Source organism: Myotis daubentonii, chromosome 13 (assembly GCF_963259705.1).
Source record: "Myotis daubentonii chromosome 13, mMyoDau2.1, whole genome shotgun sequence".
In the NCBI taxonomy this organism is placed as follows: Eukaryota; Metazoa; Chordata; class Mammalia; order Chiroptera; family Vespertilionidae; genus Myotis; species Myotis daubentonii.
This window is the reverse complement of record NC_081852.1, coordinates 37,858,101-37,878,943: the sequence shown is the minus strand read 5'-3', so window position 1 is coordinate 37,878,943 and position 20,843 is coordinate 37,858,101. Positions and strand designations below refer to the sequence as shown.

Here is a 20,843-nt window from a genome sequence, read left to right as displayed (position 1 = left end):
AAAAATAACAGTTCTTCCTGCCTAGAGCTATGGGAAAGATGATAGGAGATAATGTATATAAAGCACTTAACAGGACACTACCTACTACTGATCTCGTAGAAACTGGTACAACTGTGATTACTGGTAAATTAGTGCTACAATTTTAAGTGGATTTTGAGGGGGTGAAGGGGACCACAGAGTTTCTCAGTGGATGGGACAGAGGAGGGCAGCCATGAACCAGCTAACAGGTGCTGGGCGTTTCCCCATGTGGCTCTCCCTTTGACAATGTTTAGCACTGCTGGGGAGGAACACCTAACTCCGGTGGCCACACAGCCTCTGGGAACAGGACACGCTGGTGTGGGCTTTAGTCCAGCATACTCCAGCATGCCCCTCTCAGACGCCCTCAGGTCAGTGCTCTGGACACCCCCAAGCACAGGTCGCTGCAAAACCTCTTGGACAGACTGAGGTTCTGGGCAGCGGCAGGTTTTCTGGTCAAACTTATTCATGCAGGTACAATTGATATTACTCATGGCCAGGAGCCCATTCTACAGGAATAGGTGACCTGAGGCACTTGGCTGTGAGTTCCTCTTACTCCTCTCCTCTGCAGGGGATTTGGGAGCCCTTGGGTCTTCCTTTCCTCACTGCCTGAGTGGTCACTTGGATCCTTCTTCCCCAGGCAATCAATCCCTCCCACAGCTGTTTGATGGGAAAGACTTCTTTTTCTCTGTCCTCTCTCTTCTGAGGTTCTCTGTGTTGGCAGAGCTCCAACTGGTCTGTATGCATTTTTTGAAATCGTGTGCTAAGGTTATAGTTTACCTACAATAAAATGCACCCATTTTAAGTGTACAGTCCGATGTGTTTTGCCAAATGTATATGCCCAAGTAACCACCAGGAGTCACTCCTTGTAGACTATCTGCATGATCTTCAGTTTCCCGTGTGCCTTCCTAGTGGATTCCAGCCCCACCCGCCTCCATGCTCCGGCAACCATGTCTCTGCTTTCTACCACTAGAAATTAGTATTAGACAAGAGATTAGGCCATTATGTTTTGAAGAGAAATGATTTCCAGCTCTCATCACAGCAATAAAAATCAACTCTAAGCCTTCTGTTTGTTTTTCATATAAGAAATGGAAAAAATAAATGCCCATCTGTAAGAATTCCCACCTTGAAGTGATCAAATTTTCAGGGCTCAATTCCTCTCAACGTGAGTTGGGTTTGGACTTCCAATTCCATCTTGAATAATGTCTGCTGAAAAGAAAATGACAAGAAGAAGGCCTTCGGTCCTTCAAAGGAGAACAACAAAACCCCATAAGGAGGGATTCCTTAGTTCTGCCACTGAATCAGCAAACTTTGTGCCTCAGTGGATCTAACCGTTCCTGCCCAACCTCCCTCACCCAGCTCCCAGCTCCACCAGGTGTTCCAGGGAACAGTTCTAGAAGTTTAGAGAGCTGAGCTCCTACTCCAGAAAAAGCCCCGGAAATGAAAAGTGCCATGCTGATGAAGGCACGTTTAGTCCGGAAGTAACAGGACAACTCAGGACCTTGTCTGAACCTGAGAAACGCTGTTTTGCATTCAAGATCAAAGGTATCTATGCATTGTTATCTCACTGACCTCATGACTGCAAACTGCTTCTCAGCAAGTCTCAAAAGGTGGGTCCAAGCTGATTGGCTCTTGGGAAATCTTCTTTGTCTGTGGCCAGTAAATGCTGAAGGAGCTATTTAAAGGGGAAATGGGGGTGGGGGGAAGGCTTGCTCCCCGTTTCTAAGAAATTGCCTTTAGGAGAGGGAAGAGGAACTGGAAAGTGCAAGTGATTTCACATCAGGAGGAGGAAAATAAAACAAGTTTGATGAGTTCTGCTATGACTCAAAGTACATTGTTTAAATGCCACTCATATACCCCGGGGTAGGTCCTAGGAATAGTCTGTAGGAGATTCAGACTCCAGGGGTTTCTGGGACCACATGATGCGAAAAATTGTTCCAGAAATATTTTCTAAAAAGTAGTTTCGTCCACTTTATCTGTGGGATTCACTTTGTACTTGGAGACCTGGATTTAGTTCTGTTTGTTCAGTTTACTAGCACTTGAGTTAGCCCTGAATCACATCACCACGCCCTAATCTTCTGTTTTGCCCCAGACTAAATAGAGAAAGCCAAACCCTGGAGATAATCTTGGGCGTTTAAATCTCTGAGTAGTCTAAGATAATAGTTTGGTCTTCCCAGCTGTGAAATAGGAAGTAGTAACACGTATTGTGTAGTGGCTGGCCAGTTAGCTGATAAATTTACATGTCTGTATTTATTCCTTGAACTCTGAAAGAGGAATACTACCTAAGACACATCTATTTTTTATTTTTATAAAATTTCTGAAGAGGTTTAGAATGAACTTCCCCAAAATGTGCCACTTTGGCGTGTGGACTGTTTTAAGCTGAGGACAACTTAGCCAGCAAACTCAAGAAAAGCTTTGACCTCTCCCTTAACTCCCTAAAAGAATTTAGATAGGAACAAGACAGTGCAAGCAATCCCTGAGCTTAAAAATAGAAGGTGATTGAAGAAAAGATTGCTTTCCTTATACAGTACACATTTGTAATGAGTACACATTTTTAAGATTGATTAAAATGTAATCCACATACCATGCAACACACCCATTTAAAGTATAGAATTCAATAGTTTAAGCATTTCACAGAGCTGTGCAACCATCATCACAATACGTTTTTAAGTTTTATTATTTTTAATTTTTTATTGATTTGAGAGAGAGAGAGAAATGGAGGAAACAGAGAGAGAAACATTGATTTGCTGTTCCACTTATACATTCATTGGTTGAATTTTTATTGACCTGACCTGGGATTGAATGAGAAACCTTGGCGCATGGAGACAACATTCAAACCAACTGGGCTACCCTGCCAGGGCACAGTCAATTTTGGAATATTCTCATTAACCCCAAAGAAACTCCACACCCCATTTGTTGTTACCTCCACTCCTATTATCCCTCCCAGTCCTCAGCAACCACTAATCTACTTTCTGGCTCTCTATTTGCTTACTCTGGACATTTCATATAAAAATATTCATACAGCCCTAGCCTGTTTGGCTCAGTTGATGGAGTGTTAGCCTGTGGTCTAAAAGGGCACATGCCTGGGTTCGGGCTCGATCCCCAGTAGGGGACATGCAGGAGGCAGCCAATCAATGAGTTTCTTTCATCATTGATGTTTCTATCTCTCTCTCCCTTCCTCTCTGAAATCAATAAAAATATATTTAAAAAGAAAAGAATCATACAGCCCTAGCTGGTTTAGCTCAGTGAATAGAGGACCTGTGGACCAAAGGGTCCCCCCCCCCCCCCCCCGGTTTGATTCCAGTCAAGGGCATGTACCTTGATTGCAGGCTCCTCCCTGGCCCGAGTCCGGGTCAGGGCCCATGCAGGAGGCAACCAATCGATGTGTTTCTCTCACATCGATGTTTCTCTCTGCCTTTCCCTCTCTCTTCCACTCTCTCTAAAAATCAATGGAAAAATATCCTTGGGTGAGGATTAAAAATAAATAAATAAATAAATAAATAAAAATAAAAAGAATCATATAGTGTGTGACCATTTGTGACTGGCTTCTTTCACTTAGCATAATGTTTTCAAGGTCCATCTATGTTGTAGCATGTATCAGTAAGTATTTTATTTTTATTGCAAAATATCATTCCCCTGTAAGGATATACCTTTTTAATCTATCAGTTCCTTAGTTGATGGATCTACTTCTTGGCTATTATGAATAATGCTACTATGAGCATTCAGGTACAGGTTTATGTGAATATATGTTTTCATTTCTCTTGGGTACATACCTAGGGATGGAATTGCCAGGTTGTGTGGTGATGCATTGTTTAACAGTTTGAGGAAGTGCCAAGCAGTTTTCCAAAGTTGCTGCACCATTTTACATTAAGGATTTTAGTCATCAATGATCCACCCCCTTGCAGCCTCCCAATAAGGTGTAGATTACCAGCAATAACACAGTAGCACTGTCAATCATAAGGAAAATTTCTAATTCATCTAACCAAGTTGTTGTAAGCAGTGGGAACAGTGCTGGGTGTTAGACCCATGGGGTCAGACTGGACCTAGGTACTGAGTTCTGGCTAGGACAGAGTTCAGAGCCAAGACTCCAACTATAAAAGGACATTTATTTAGAAAGTTACAGAGATAGAAGAAGTCATTCGTAGAAGAGGTGTGCTGAGGAAGTAAGTTATGGCGGCAAAGGAAGGGCCCTAAGGCATTGGTCGGCAAACTCATTAGTCAACAGAGCCAAATATCAACAGTACAACGATTGAAATTTCTTTTGAGAGTCAAATTTTTTAAACTTAAACTATATACTGTAGGTAGGTACATTGTTATTAACTTAATTAGGGTACTCCTCAGGCTTAGGAAGAGCCATACTGAAGGGGCCAAAGAGCCGCAGTTTGCCGACCACGGCCCTAGGAGCTTGGGAGGGAGGATGGTAATGGTAATGCGCCTAGGAAGAGGGGGACTTGGGGAGAGGGAAAAGGCCAGAGCCTTCTGGCGGAGAGTGCACTGAGTCCTCCTTCCTAAGGGTTTTAAGGGGGAGATTTTAGGGGCGGTCCCAGGGAAAGATCTTAATAGAATATTTAGCAGCTTTCCAGGTGTGTCCTTTCAGGGGGTGTGGTCTCTCTCCACCGATTGGTTGGTGGGCACCAGGGCATGGGGGCATTATTCAATGCAGCTGGTCCTGAGGTCAGCTGTGGCTGGTTTTGTTGCTTATCTGAGCCTGGAGCTGAAATACGACTGAGGCCTAGATGTTATCTCTAGAGAGGAAAGGTCAGGGGGTTCAAATCGCAGGACCAGCTATATCAGGGGTGGGCAAACTTTTTGATTCGAGGGCCACAATGGGTTCTTCAACTGGACCGGAGGGCCGGAACAAAAGCATGGATGGAGTGTTTGTGTGAACTAATATAAATTCAAAGTAAACATCATTACATAAAAGGGTACGGTCTTTTTTTTCAATAGTTTTATTCATTTCAAACGGGCCGGATTCGGCCCGTAGTTTGTCCACGGCTGAGCTACATACTAAAGGAGGAAGGGTCACCCTGGGGGCAAGGTCTCACCCTACGATTGGCCTTTGCTAGGCACCCAGGGCTTTCCACCCTGGTGACTTTCTGTACCTGGCCCATCATCCTTGCTCTGCTCCTGTCTGTCTAACTGCCTACCACGAACTAATTACCTTTCCCCAAAGTAAATGATGGGGAAACGGTGGAGGCAGGGAGGGAGGAGACAGGAGCTTATGGTCTCCAGTTGGAACCCACATTTCCCAGGTTGAAATCCAAGGTTGATTGTGCAGATGGCAGGGATCCTAATCCAGTCTTGTTTGTGTTTATCTTCAGGACTCTAATGCTGTCTCACTTCCCGACACAGACTGTGCGAGTCAGTTAGTTACCAGGAAACCCCTGGGTGGGCCCGGGCTGCCTGTCGCAATGTCCAATAACGAAGGCAGGGTTGAATCATATAAGGCGCTTATTGAGAAGGCCAGCCAACCAAGAAGACAAGGGGCTTACAAACATCCCAAGCCGGCCTTACAGCAAGGTGCCGGGGACAGGATTTTATAGGGAAAATGGACTGGGCTGAGGTTGGGAACAGAATGCGATTACATGCAGTCCTGCAGGTCAGCAGACGTCAACCATTGTTCTTGGTTGTCAGGCGATGAGATGATGGCTTGGCTCCTGGTGGGGTCGGCCTGATCGTGCTTAACAGTTCTGCTTGCATGCTGGGTACAGTGTACATTGTCTGCAGCTGAATCACCTCCTCCATCACTTTGTTCGGGATCAAAGTGGGTGCGCAGGTGCACTGGCCTGAGACATGAAACTTAGATTAAAAAAAAAAAAAATTAACCCTCTGTTCCCATATAAGAAACTTAACTCTCTGCTCCCGTGCATATATGTATTTTAGAATTTCAAAATAATGTGATTATTTTTTAGATTAACTCAGGTGCTCTAGCTATCAAATGATACGTCCCTCTACCCAATGGACATGAGGTGGGAAGGAAGATGAGTGTGGAGCATGACTCAGGTCTGCTGCCTCCACGGGCTGTCTGAGCTCTGCAGGAAACGCACGACAAACCCTTCACTGAGGACCCTGCAGCTGAGAAACAATGAGTGCGACTTGGAACCCAGACAAGGATGAGAGGTTCTCCTCATTCCTTCATGGGTGTGACTACACTGGAGAACAGCTTTGGCAGGGATGTCGGTGCTCTCTGGGTGGCAATCAAACACAGGGAATGATGAGATGTCTTGGAGCCCTTTTTCCGAGAAGGCATTGAGGGCTGTGGGTGCTGGAACCATGCCAGTAGCTCATTCTGACAGACTAGTTCATCAACACTTAGGAGGCACCTCTTGGGGGCATGTTATTTACCAGGGTGAGCTTATGAGGAGAGTTAAATGTCTTGCACCGGGAGATGTGGTTAAGAGCCAGGGAATTACAAGTCATTCCAACTAATGTGGCTCCATTTGTTCCCTGGCTAGTGACATTTCAGGAAGCATAGTTATATATAAAATGTTCTTCATTGTTTTCCAAATGTCTCCATTAGTTTTAAGTCCTCAAGTAAATATTAAGTGTAATAGGTCATATCTCTTGCCTACCCGTCCCACCTTATTCCTTTTAGGGTTCTGTTCCTAGTAATATGACATCCTTGAGCAACACACATGCATACACCTGGCGTGCCTTCTTTACCACACTGGAGGTGCCAATGGTCTTCACTCCAGGTCAACAGAACATGCCGTTTCCTTCCCCAGGCACCAGATGCAGTAATTACTCAGGCAAAGTGAGCTAAACCTTCCCTTGAGATATATACACCTGTCCAATTCCGTCCAATGGAAGGAGTTTACCTTTGCGGCTGGTATGAATCATGTTTTCCACCAGAGAGGCCTCTTGAAAAACAGGAGAGACTCAGGGCCTCATGTTTCTTTGTATTCTTTACTTATCAAGAAAAACTATTTTTTACTTATTATGCCTTTGAGACTGCCTCCAGGTGCGGCATAACACAGTATCAGGGGCACCTCCTCATTTCTCATGATGGAGTCAGACAAGGAGAGAGAATGTGGATAGAAGCAGATATTAACAAGATTTAATGGAGAAAAAGACAGCAGCCCTCCCCCTCTCGCGCCCCCCCCTCCCCCCCCCCCCCCACTGTCAGTGTGGAGGCAGGCATTTGTGTGCACGAGGGTGCATGGTGGTGGGTGTCAGGGCATAAGCTGAAGTCCTGAGCACTTTTAAGAAAGCTGTAGGGGAAAAAATGTTCTTTTCAGTGGCTGTGATGTGAGACCAGCCTAGGTTATTGGAGCCAGTTCATACCCAGTGTAACATTTCATTTATCTGTAGCTGAGTTGGAGGAGGTAAGGTACACCAAACTTTCAGAAAAACCAGAACACCCCTTTATGTTCCATCACATATACATTATGTATTAATTAAATCTATGACTTTTTTTTCAGGAATCCATACTGTGCATACGGATGGTCTCAGGGCACACAACATTATTTCTGATACAGAAAATAACACAAAAGCCATTGTCACAGTAGTTGGAAATTTTAATAGAAAAAGAACCTTGATTTACATATAATGTTTTAATTGCTTGATGAACATGTTAATATAGACTTAATTTTATTGAAACATATTTGATATATAACATTGTGTCAGTTTAAGGTGTACAGCATGTTGACTTGCTACATTTTTACACTGTAATATGATTGCAATTTTTTGACATATTTTATGGTGGGACTAATTAAGATCTAGTGTCTTAACAAGATTGATGATTATAACACAGTATTATTGTCTATATTCACTGTTCTGTGCATTAGATTTCCAGAACTTCTTTATCTACTAGTTGCAAGCTTGTACCCTTAAACAGAATCTCATGTCCCCCCGCCCGCTCCAGCCCCAGATAACCATCTTTTAAATTTGAAGGCATTCCAACAGACAAACATTTTGCAACCCGGAGAATAACTGATGATCTCGTGCTCGGTCAGCTGACTGTGTTTTGGGTCACACAGAACTTGACATTTGTAGGCTATTCAGTATCTACCTAGAAAATTCCAATTGCTCCAAACATACCATTAATTTGGGTGTTTTCATAAAAATTTTCAGGGTTAAGAGAACTTTTATATCACCGAATTTACATTTCTAATGGTGGCAAACCCTTCCTTTACTGATGTAATTTCCCAAGACCTTTCACTAGCTCCTTAGCTATCAAATAATTACCTGTTCTGCTGCTTTCCTAGCATCTTGAACCTGGGGGTCATCAAAGCATTTTTTTTTTTAAACAAAGCAAATACATTTTCCTAATAGTGGCTAAGGAAATGAAAATTTCTCCATATGATTACAATCTACAATGACAAACCAGCAGCATTCCTCTCTCTTGGTCTCTTTTGCCTACCCTGTTCCTACCCCTATGGGTGAGACATTTATTTTTAAAGAAAGGTATTATTTTGGTTTCTAGCATACTTTACAGAATCCTTTTTTAAAATAGTAGTTTGTTTGTTTGTTCTTTTATTTATTTATTTGGAGAGGAACAGAGAGGGAGAAGAGAGAAACATCGACATGAGAGTGTAACATCAATTGGCTGCCTCTTGCATGCCCCCACCAGGGATCAAGTCGGAAACCTGGGCAGGTGTCCTGATGGGGAATCAAACCGGCAACTTTCAGTGCATGGGATGATACCACATTGACCAGGGCCAGAATCCTTTTAAAAAATTCTTCACATGTTGTATTACGATTGCAGGGAGAGCAGAGTGAAGGCAAAATCTCCCCCATGTGCCTCTCGAACCTCTGTAGTGTGATTGACTGACCCCATTACTTCTTGGAGATATGTCGCTTCTGGATTTGACTTATTTTCTGCTATTTTTCAAACTATGGTCCCACCTCAGTTAATAGGACGATTGAACTGCTGTTATGTAGGACAATCTAGATTAAGGATAATCTAGGGCAGTGGAGAAAGAAGGCGAGAGAGAGAGAGAGAGAGAACACCAGCCCTATCTAAGCTCTAAGCTTTGGTCCCCCAGCCTTTGGGTGAACCTAGAACATTCCTGTAACGGATCTCAAATGACACCAGTGATGGGAAAGCATTGCAAAAATGGACCAGTGTTACAGATGTCAATTGGGAAATGGCCCCTTTACCAAGCCACAAGACCTTACACGCCCCCCCCCCCCCCGCCCCCAACTTAGTCCCTCTCCTGAAACTCCCTGAGCAACTCAAGCAACTCACAGTCCTGACCCAATCCAGGACTGTGGCCACACTCTTAGTCCATGCCTACGCCATACTCATAGTTAAATACTTTGATACCAACTGCGAGAAGGGGTTTTGCTTCCCTGCCAGGAGTAGCCCTATGGGCACCACCTCCTGATTCCTCATTACTCCACGAAAGATGCCAAAGGGCTCAGGCGTCCGGCGTTCACACCCCTCTCAGAGTTTTCATCTGCTGGCTGCCCTTTCTCATTCAGCTCCTCAAGACACGCCAAGATACGCAGAGCCTCGGGATCGTCTCTACTTCTGGAAAGCCTGGTTTTGGCAATACCTCGCAGTTTGTATTCCATCTTTCCTGTCGCCTTTAGGTCCTGGTTTATTTTCACGCCCTCTAGAAAGTGGTGGATGGCCTTGCTTTCACACTTCATTTGAAACCACTGGAAGTTGCCATATCGGAGATGGAGCACTTGCCGGTCTACAGCCGTGAGCTCTTTGCTGAATTCTCTCTGGAAATAATATTCTGCTTCTTCGTACTGACCCGCCTGGAGGTGGAGGCAGGCAAGAAAGGAGCCGACATTGGCGAGGTTTCCGTTGAGCTCATCAGCTCTCTTCAGATGACCCACAGCGTGTCTGATCAGTTCCTGGTAGTCCTCTCTCTCCCCATACCTTCCGCTCAGACCTCTCTTCTCATAGTCGTGGACTTTTGCCCGATAGCACACCCCAAGATGGCAATGCAGGTAGGGGTTGTTTGGCAAGCATTCGACAGCCCTTTTAAGCAGTTCGATAGCTTTGTCCACGTCATTTTTTTTCCGATACAGCATTGCTGCCCCGCGGAGCACATCTATGGCACAGGGGGCTTTCTCCACAGCTTCTTCAGCTAACCTCTCTGCTTCCCTTTCCTCGTTCATCTTCTGCAGTTTCAGAGCCAGGAGGACTTTAAGATACTGGTTGTCAGGATTGAGCCGAATGGCCTGCCTCAGCGCATCGATGGGATTCTTAGGCCCTGACCACTCATCCAGACGGTAGCTGCAAATGGCCAGCCCCGAGGTGTACTCGGGGTGCTTCGGGCACTTTTCCAGACACTTCTCAAAACACGCCTTCGCCCTTTCCGTGTACTTTCTTCCGCACTTCAGCCGCGACCACCCTTCTTCGCAGTCCAGCTCAGGGCCCTCCATTCTGTAGGGGCTGGAAAACTTCTTGCACGTTTCTCTGACCTTGTCCACGTAGACCTGAGCCTCCGAGTGTCTGCCCATGTGATAGTAGACCCAGGCGTAGTTGCCCCAGGTGACCAGGCTTCGGAGTTCTGCCTGGTCAGGGTGCTGCTGCTGGATCAACGCTTCGGCTTGCCGCAGGCATTCCAGCGCCTCCTCGCCCAGGCCTCTGTGGTGTTTTATGTAGGCCAGCAAGTTGTACGCCGTAGCTTTGAACTCGCCGTTCTGCAGCTCGGTCTGGTGACACACTCTGTCTTCAAAATCATCCAGGGAATTTTCTCCCCCTAAGTTCCAGGTGAAGTGGCACTTTAGCCGCCGTAGGCTGCTCTCCAAGGAGTTCTCGGTGGCCTCGCTGTGGGGAAAAGCAGAGAGATGGACATGTGAGACTCAGCACAGACTCACCCGGCACAAAGCAGGGAGCAAGACAAACGCAGTCCTCCTCCGAAAGGGAGTGAACCCCAATCAAAAAAGAACATTGCCCGGGCGGCATGGCCCAGTGGTGGAGCGTCACCCTATGAACCTGGAGGTCACAGTTTGATTCCCGGTCAGGGCACATGCCCAGCTCGCGGGCTCAATCCCCAGTGTGGGGTGTGCAGGAGGCAGCCAACCAATGATTCTCTCTCATCATTGATGTTTCTCTCTCTCCTCCTCCCCTCCTGTCTGAAATCAATAAAAATATATTTTAAAAAACATTTCCTTTTTAAAATATCTGTGTTTTGGCATTTCTGTATTCTGTTCAAGCACGGGGAAGCAGGAATCAAGTGACTGGGCAACGGAAGAATTAGGGAGAGGGCAGTGGGCAGGTTTCCCTAAAGAAGGCAGCTTTGTTAGGGTGGTCAGCCCTCTGCTCTCTTCTTGGGGGGCCTCTGCAGGGGCGGCCAAAGCTGTGGAACTGATTCCAGTGGAGGCTTTCTGTGCTTTCTGGGAAGGCTAGTTCATTGATTTTTGTCTGTTTCTGTTCTTCCTCCTACCTAGCATTCACTTAAAAAAAAAAAAAAAATATATATATATATATATACATACATATATATATATGTATATATATACATATACATATATACACACACATATATATATATATATATATATATATATATATATATATATATATATATAATTGATTTCAAAGAGGAAGGGAGAGGGAGAGATAGAAACATCAATAATGAGAGAGAATCATTGATTGGCTGCCTCCTGCATCCCCATACTGGGGATCAAACCCACAACCAAGGCATGTGCCCTTGACCAGAATCGAACACAGGACCCTTCAGTCCACAGGCCACTCTATCCACTGAGCCAAACCAGCTAGGGCTGACATTCACTTTTGAACTGTAGCTTTATAATTTTGTCTTCTTTGAACGTTTTGCCAACCTGATTTTAATCTTGGCTACTCCTCTGAGATTCAATGCCATATTAGCATCTACACTTTTAATTCCTTAGTTCCCCTTAATTTGTCTTTTTTATCTCTATTACTTTCTATTTCCTGCCTAATTATTTGAGCTTTTCCTATATACTTAATTGAGTTTCTTTGTTTAGCCAAACCTTTTTAAAATCAAATCGGTTTTGTCTTTTTATTATTTTGACATCCTATTGCCTTGTTTTAAAATTTTCCATTTTAACCATTTAAATCTTAATTTCAACCATTCTTTTGTTTTTTTAAAAAATATATATTTTATTGATTTTTTTACAGAGAAGAAGGGAGAGGGATAGAGAGTTAGAAACATCAATGAGAGAGAAACATTGATCAGCTGCCTCCTGCACACTCCCTACTGGAGATGTGCCCACAACCAAGGTACATGACCTTGGCCGGAATCGAACCTGGGACCTTTCAGTCCGCAGGCCGATGCTCTATCCACTGAGCCAAACCGGTTAGGGCTCACTATTCTTTTAAAAAAATATATTTTTATTGATTTCAGAAAGGAAGGGAGAGGGAGAGAAAGAAACATCAATGATGAGAGAGAATCACTGATAGGCTGCCTTCTGTACATCCCACATTGAGGATTGAGCCCACACCTCAGGTGTGTGCCTTGACTGGGAATTGAACCATGACCTCCTGGTCCATAGGTCAATGTTCAACCACTGAGCCATGCCGGTCAGGCTTAGTTTCAATCATTCTTAATTTTTACTAATTTCCCCTACATTTTTATTTTTTACCTCCTAACCTGATTAATCTATACTAATAAAAGCCTAGGTGGTCCTCGTGCGTGCGTCGTAGCCACAAGATGGAGGCAGCCGCTCTGTGAGGAGGAGGCTGGTCCCGGTATCTCAGGCGGGTCGTGGCAGGGGAGGGCAGTTGTGGGTGATTGGGCCTGCAGGGGAGGGCAGTTGGGGGCGATCAGGCAGGCAGGGGAGCAGTTAGGCATCAATCAAGCCTGCAGGGGAGTGATTAGGAGGTGATCAGGCTGGCAGGTAGGAGAGCGGTTAGGAGCCAGTGGTCCTGGATTGATTGTGAGAGGTTATATCCAACTGCTGGTTTAGGCCCGATCCCGGACATCCCCCAAGGGGTCCCAGATGGGAGACAGTGCAGGCCATGCTGAGGGACACAGCAACCCCCACTCCCCCCCTGCACGAATTTCATGCACCAGGCCTCTAGTATTATATATGTTAACAATGTCTTAAACTTTTATTGTGGAATAAATATAATCACTCCCACCCCCAACTTCTTAGGTTGTTGATTTCTGTTCTTAACATGTTTTGTTGAGTTGATTTAGTAATAATTTTGCATTTGTTGTTTAATTATTTTCTTTTTAAATTTTTATTTTTCCTCTTCTGTGGATTGCTTTCATGACAAGGTGTTAGACGTGTGGCTACAAGAGGAGGCTCACAAAACAGCCAGCTTCCTCTCTCACAGGAAAGGCTCTCTTTCACTTAGGGCGCCCTAGCAACTCTTCTAGAAACATTTCTCATTCCCTTTAGTGTTGGTCCTTAAAACAAGCAACCAAATGAACAAACCCAACCAAACAGAAACAGCAGACAAATAACCCTGTCTTGAATAACTTCGCCGATGAGGAGGTTATTATAACTCACAAATAGCACCAAATTGTTTTTCTACATTGCCTAGACCAGTGGTTGGCAAACTTGCGGCTCGGCAAACTGCAGCTCACGAGCCACATGTGCCTCTTTGGCCCCTTGAGTGTGGCAGTATTTTGTAGAAGACCCACACTCAAGGGGCCAAAGAGCCTCATGTGGCTCGCGAGCCGCGGTTTGCCGAGCACAGGCCTAGACACTGGAGTCTCTGAAATGTTGCTTTTGCTCACTTAAAAAATTTTTTATGATATATATTCCCTGGCCCTTTTATCAGGAGCTGATATTCTAAATAGTATGGATTCTGACATGAGCAGCCAAGACATTACACAATCATGTAATGTGGCAAGGATCGATCACTTTTGAAATATCTGCCCAAATGAAAGATTATATTCCCTCATTTGCTCCTGTCCCCTAGCTTTCACGTTGTATAGCCCCTTCCACACCACAATTTGATTGGACCATGGCTGGGGACCCAGACGCAAGGGGAAGCTGGGAATGGAACTGAGAGGGAGCGAGGGAGCCTGAGGTGGTTTTCACACATTAAGAAGGGAACTGTGCAGGCTGGGGGTCTGATGGGACCGCATTCTGCATTATGTACTGCAGAGAGGGACTCAGATGCACTTGGATAGGACAGGGTCTGGGTCCCCCAAGCGCCCCAGTGTCCTGTTCTAGTCCTCCTGGGGTTGCTATGGTCCTGCGTGTGGAATCCTGGGAATCATTCCAGGAACTTTAAATCAGCACCTGCTCATTTCTGTTACTTGAAACAAATGGAAACTTAACTATCCCAAGTAGAATAAACAAAATATAGGAGGGAAGTGGGTAGGGATTTCCTCTCAGGGAAGGAACCTGTGTTCTTTCAAAGACCCAGGCGGGTCTTAGCGAAGGGCTAGGTTGTCTGAAGTCTCCTATGTAACCAGGAGGGTGGGGCAGAGCCCAGGAGAGTGTCTTGCTTGGCGTCTGCATTGTAATGACAGCAGCCTCCCCGAGGAAAGCTGATGTCCAATCTCACCTACCTTCCTTCTCAGTGAGCTCACAGGAAGATTTCCTAAAGCACATGAGATTCCTTAGCTCCTTTCTCATTTTATAACAGAAACACAGAGAATGAATACAGCTGAAATGATCTCAGACATAGTTCGTTGTGCATTTGCAGGATAGAGACAGTTAATGTACACACTTACATACAATCCCTTTGAGCAGCCCTTCAAAAGGCAGCCAATTTCACTGCATAATCATGGATTATTTTGTCCACCGGCAAATCAGAAGCTGGTCCCAATACCTGCTTCCTGGACATATGCTTGTGCCATATGCTCCTGATGCCGCTGGAAGTCCTAACTGTTCACAGCACAACAATGCGTTTGCCCTGCTTCAGGTCTGGAGGAAATCCACAGGGACACTGTTCCCCAGTCCAGAACGTGTGCTGCCCACGCAGTGAATGAGAGCAGTAGCAGCACCACCCAGGAAGACCCTGTTAGACAGCGGTTCTAAACCTTCTGGCCCTTTAAATACAGTTCCTCATACTGTAGCCCAACCAAAAAATTATTTTCGTTGCTACTTCGTAACTGTAATGTTGCTACTGTTATGAATCGTAATGTAAATATCTGATATGCAGGATGGTCTTAGGCGACCCCTGTGAAAGGGTCGTTCGACTGCCAAAGGGGTCGCGACCCACAGGTTGAGAACCGCTGCTGTTAGAGCTGCACACCCTTGGCCCTCATCCCAGCTCTACCCAATCAGAATCTGGGGGTTGAGCCCAGGAATCTCTCTTTAACAAGTTCTCCAGGTGAATCATATTTGAGCTCAAATACAGAAACTACTGTCTTAGAGCACGGGGGTGGGGGGTTGGGGCAATGCCTGGTGAGGGTGCCTATAGCTAAAAATCAAATTAGAAGAGAGACTGATGGGTATGTTTGATCATAAGAAAGATTCGATGAGAGGACCATGCTGAAATTCTAAGAAGTAGAAACAATGCTGAGTTACTATAGCAACACACATCTGGAAATATCTCAAATCTTTTCTTTTTTCTACCAGGCAAACATGGAGACTAACAGAAAAAAAAATATCTTTCCAGAAGAGAGACTAGGAAACTTCAAGATGGGTGGCAATGTGCCCTCCAAAGGTAATGCTGGGGCCGGTGTCCCTGGGTTCTGGAGCTCCCAGGAACGAGGCTTGGGCGTCCAGTCTGGTCACCCCATCCTCAGACTGGAGAAAAAAGCAAGCTGTCTTCCTACCCAATAAGCTAGTACTTCCTCCTCAGGGCAAACTTCTGTTTCTGAGGATCATCTCCAGTTTATACTTCAGACAGGACGACTCTAGCCAATCAGTAGAATTTGGGGGTAAATTATATTTCTGTTAATGAATGAATGAATGGATGAATGCATTTTGTCCGTCCTGATGCAGATCTGAGATGAACTGTAAGCACAGAGAAGGATAAGTACCATATGATTTCACTCACATGTGGGATCTAATGAACCAAATAACCAAAAAGCAAAATAGAGACAGACTCATAGGGAGCAGGCTGACAGGTGGGGGGGGGGGGGGGGAGGGGGAAGGGGGGGAATGGGCCCGCAGAGGGATTGAGCCAAAAAGGGAAAGAGCTTACTGACAGGGACAACAGTGTGGTGATGGGAGAGGAGGGGGAAGGTGGGAGAGGGCATAAGGGATATGAATGAACTTTGAACAACGAACGAACAAACAAACATAGAATTTGAACATAAAAAAGTAAATAAATTCCACCTTCACAGGAACTGGGTTGCTACCCTGAGTGCATTTTAAACACTGCTCAAAAAACACACACAACCACCACCAACAACAAAAACACTGCTGACACTCTAAACGTTGTTCTTATTTTGTTAACTAAGAATCTTATTTTAAAAACTCCTCACCTAGTTCTTCAAATAAAGAAACAAAAAGGAGTCTCCAGGATGGCACCCCCTCCCCCTGTCCTCTCCCTCCGCCTCCCTCGCTCCCTTAGGAACTCAGCTCTCCGCTTCTCCAGGGCCAGTCGTCCTAAGGAGCGGGCCGGCGTGAGGCAGAAAACGGACTCGGCAGTAAACAAGCCCGCAGCCTAGAGACAGGAGCCTGGGGAAGGCTGTGAGCAAACTCGCAGGCAAAACTTGTGGGGCGCCGGCCCGCTGGGAGCGCCGCTGAGGGTTTGCGTCCACAACAGGACTGGTCAGACTTTTCCAGCGCCGCAGGGAATGCCTACCTCATGGTCGCCGCGTCCTTCTCCGCTGTGCTGTGCTGCGAGGAGGCTGCTGTTGGGGCTGCTGTGCTTGCTCCCCAGCCACCTTCCTCCTCTGTCTGCAGTCAGGGCTGAAGACACCTATATATGGGGGCACCCCCGTTCCTTCGCCTTGTCTTTCGGCCAAAGGCTTTGGGAAAGAGAAACTGCAACTGCAAAGTGAAACAGGCAGGGCTCCAAGGCAACGGAAGCTTCAGTAAGAGCCACGGGGGGTGGGGTGGGGTGGGCGGTGAGTCAGAGGGAACTGCCCTTGGTGAATTGTGTTGATGTCCTGCATCAGCTGACATCCAGGGCGTCCAGCGGGGAGGACACAGTTTCCCAGCACCCTGCCTCCTTATTGCAGTGGTCAGTGGTCACCCACCCTCACCCAGCCCACCCTGGTCGCCAATAGGACTGGCTGGCCGCTGCCAGGAGCCGTTAGGTAACCTCCAATGGGAAGGGGGTCTTTGGTCAGTTTCATTCACTGCTGAACCTCCAGTTCTTTTTTTTTTTTAATAAATATTTTATTGATTTTTTTACAGAGAGGAAGGGAGAGGGATAGAGAGTTAAAACATCGATGAGAGAGAAGCATCGATCAGCTGCCTCCTGCACACCTCCTACTGGGGATGTGCCTGCAACCAAGGTACATGCCCTTGACTGGAATCGAACCTGGGACCCTTCAGCCCGCAGGCCTACGCTCTATCCACTGAGCCAAACCGGTCAGGGCATGAACCTCCAGTTCTTACAATAATACATGGCACACAGCAGGCATTCAAAAGTAGTTTTTTTTTTTAAAAAAATACATACATATTTTTACTGATTTCAGAGAGGAAGAGAGAGGAAGAGAGAGATAGAAACATCACTGATGAGAGAGAATCATCGATCGGCTGCCTCCTGCATGCTCCCCACTGGGGATCAAGCCCGCAACCTGGGCATATGCCCTGACAGGGAATTGAACCGGGACCTCCTGGTTCATAGGTTGATGCTCAACCACTGAGCCACCCTGGCCGGGCAGTAGTTGTTCAATGAATGAATGCAGGATAGAACGGTGGACTCTGATGTCAGCCCCTCCAGATTAGAAACTAGGCTGCTTTTGAATGCTGGGCCACTAGCAATGATTGAATGGCTCCATGCTTGAGTCCCTTCCCCTTGAAATGGAGGTAATACTCTACCACCTCACAGTGGTGTCTGGGGCTCACACGGGTGGATACACGAAACACATTCTTCTAGGGAGAATAATGCCCGGCACACAATAAGGAAATGTTAGTTTTTATTTTAATTAATAACTCAGCGCTTTAACCAAAGCGACCAGAATGGAAACTTGCGACATTGGCTTTTCCCAGAGCTTTCGCCACTCTGACATCTCATGACGCATCATTGTCACTGACTCAGGGAAAACAGCCCGTGACCTCTCTACACATCGCTGGCTTCCCTGAGCTCCGCACCCCTGTAAGCCCCCGTGGGTCGCCTTGGTATTCTGCACCCCCACGCCGCAATGAGCAGCTGTAGTGGTGTGTTATGATAGAGGAAGTGTACCTTCTTTGCTCTCTCCTTATTCATATCCTTAATCACAAAGGGATTACCGTGTACATAGACCCAAGGGGGGACGCTAATAGCACCTGGTTTCTTTGAGGCCAGGAACTTACACAGAGCCTGGGAGAAACTGAGGCTGACTGAGGCTGACGAGCCAGGTGGTTGGGTCTTGGAGGAAGGGTGATTTATTGCGCATTTTTCTGCCCAGGACCGGGTGGAAGCTACGCTTCTTGACAATCCTCTACCCTATTATTATTATTATTATTATTATTATTATTATTATTAGTTAAGGTATTACAAATGTATCTTCATCCCCCCCATTAACCCCAACCTCCCCCCCTCCCACCCCGCACACTCATGCTCCCATCCCCCTGTTGTCCATGTCCATCCTCTACCCTTTTATTAGGCTACACAGCTAAGCCTATCCCCGTTGGAAATCCGTTCTTTTAGGTCTCACTTTTCTTACATGTTCTTTTACGTACTTATAGAAACGTATTGTTAAATGTGCAAGAAGTGCCGAACTAGGAAATTAGGAACATTGTGGGTTTTGTTTTATTTTTTTTGGAATTGGCACTCAAGGAAACAGTTAGACATGTTTCAGTCCTATTCATGAAGGTGCTGGGTGGGGAGAAGCTCAGAGAAAGCACGTGGCCACTGTGTTGTGAAGCGCCTAGATCAGCGGTTCTCAACCTGTGGGTCGCGACCCCTTTGGGGGTCGAACCACCCTTTCACAGGGGTCGCCTAAATACATCCTGCATTTACATTACGATTCATAACAGTAGCAACATTACAGTTATGAAGTAGCAACGAAAATAATTTTATGGTTGGGGGTCACCACAACATGAGGAGCTGTATTAAAGGGTCGCGGCATTAGGAAGGTTGAGAACCACTGGCCTCGATGTATGGATTCACCTTTCAGGAGTCTGTATGGCCACAGCCCGGTGTGATCTCAGCAGGGATGAGTCACCTGCTCTGGCTGCTGAGCTAGAGTGAGAGTACATGGTGTGACTGGGAAATAGAAACTGGAAAGGAAAACCAACTCTCTCCTGGCAATAGTTTCTGTTTTGAGAAAAATGCAACCAGACTTCCTATTACTCTGCTTGTTACAAATATTTCTGTCTGTCTTTACATAGGCCTCAGGCTGTCCCTGCCTTAACCTACACTCAGGGAGAGACCTTGTTTGCTGTTCCCAGAATGAGAAAAGGCCACCTTGAGGACCTGCATCAGCTACACAGTGGTCCTGTAATTTCTCCCTTCTCGTGCTCCTTCCAGCTTACTGTTATTAGCCCCAGAGCACTGCATATTCTTTTATTATCTCTAATCCCAACCCACCTCTATACTAGTATTCAACTTTCTTGAATTACTCAGCTTGAGTTTGACATCAGTTTCCTGCTAGGAACCTGACATACAGAAAACAGAGAGGAAACCTTAAAAACCAAAACCCAGCTTTAGCTGGTTTGCCGGACAGAGCCTCACCCTGTGGACTGAAGGGTCCCGGGTTCGATTCTGGTCAAGGGCATGTTGCTGGCTCAATTCCCAGTAGGAGGTGTGCAGGAGGCAACGGATCAATGGTTCTCTCTCATCATTGATGTTTCTATCTCTCTCTCCCTTTCCCTTCCTCTCTGAAATCAATAAAAAATATATTTTAAAAAAATCAAAACCCAGGGTCTGAGGACTAATAAGCAGATGAAATTAGGGTATTCTCTTTGTGACCTGGGGTAAGCTGTTTAGCTCCTATCTTTTGTGAGGATTGAATGAAATAACATCTGAAAAGTACCTCTAACAGTTCCTGGTAGATAGGAAGCATCTGAAAATGTGACTTACAGTATTAGTATTATCATTATGTGGAGCAATAAACATGAATCAGGTGAGGAATCATCTCATTCAGTATGCACAGCCGCCTCAGGAGGCAGGTGGTATCCCATTTACAGATGAGAAATTGAGAGACAGAGTTTCTTACACGACAAGTATAGTGCCATATCAATTAACCGTGTGTGTGTGTGTGTGTGTGTGTGTGTGTGTGTGTCTGCTCTCCCCGATCTCTTATCCACACCTATTATTATTTTGTGGTAGGACATTAATCTAGATGTTGCCGGGAAGGTATTTTGCAAATGTGATGAAATTCCATAATCAGTTCACTGGAAGCAGGAGAGCATCCTGGATAACCTGGGTGGGACAAGTTTAATCAGTTGAAAGGCTTTAAGACAGAGCTGAGGCTTCCCTGATGAAGAGCTGCTGCCTGTGGCCAGCAGGCAGCCCACGCCCCGGAGTCCCAGCCTGCCTTTCTTAACGGTTTGCCGTATGGGTTTGGACTTGCCTAGCCAGCCCTCACAATCACATAGGCCAACTCCTTACAGTAAATCTCTTACTATATACCTCTTCTTGCTTCTGCTTCTTTGGTTGAATCCTGACTGATACAGAGGTTTATGAACAAAGGATGTTCATTGCAGGATTAGTTAAAACTGCTTAAAAATTTAAACGAACTAAATGGTGGTTCATAAAAAATACTTAAAGGCATTATGGAACTATCAGTTGAACACATGAGTTTGTTTTAGCTTTCTCCTCAAATCAAATCCTCAAGGAGAAGAGAATAGTAGAGAACACAAAGGCAACAAAATCTTGGAAACTCTGAAAGAGCTAGACAAGAGGTAATTTCCTCATGCTGTACTAA

At 45.7% G+C, this 20,843-nt stretch overlaps 1 protein-coding gene across 1 annotated transcript; it reads right to left on the bottom strand.

Annotated features, from left to right (window-relative positions):
* Positions 1 to 9,151: 9,151 nt before the first annotated feature.
* IFIT2 (interferon induced protein with tetratricopeptide repeats 2) lies at positions 9,152 to 16,850 on the bottom strand. Its single transcript, XM_059662781.1, has 2 exons — positions 16,625 to 16,850; positions 9,152 to 10,747 (listed from the first exon to the last, which is right to left on the bottom strand). Exons 1-2 carry the CDS (start codon positions 16,627 to 16,629, stop codon positions 9,352 to 9,354), a joined length of 1,401 nt encoding a protein of 466 aa, XP_059518764.1. The 5' UTR covers positions 16,630 to 16,850; the 3' UTR covers positions 9,152 to 9,351.
* Positions 16,851 to 20,843: the final 3,993 nt, after the last annotated feature.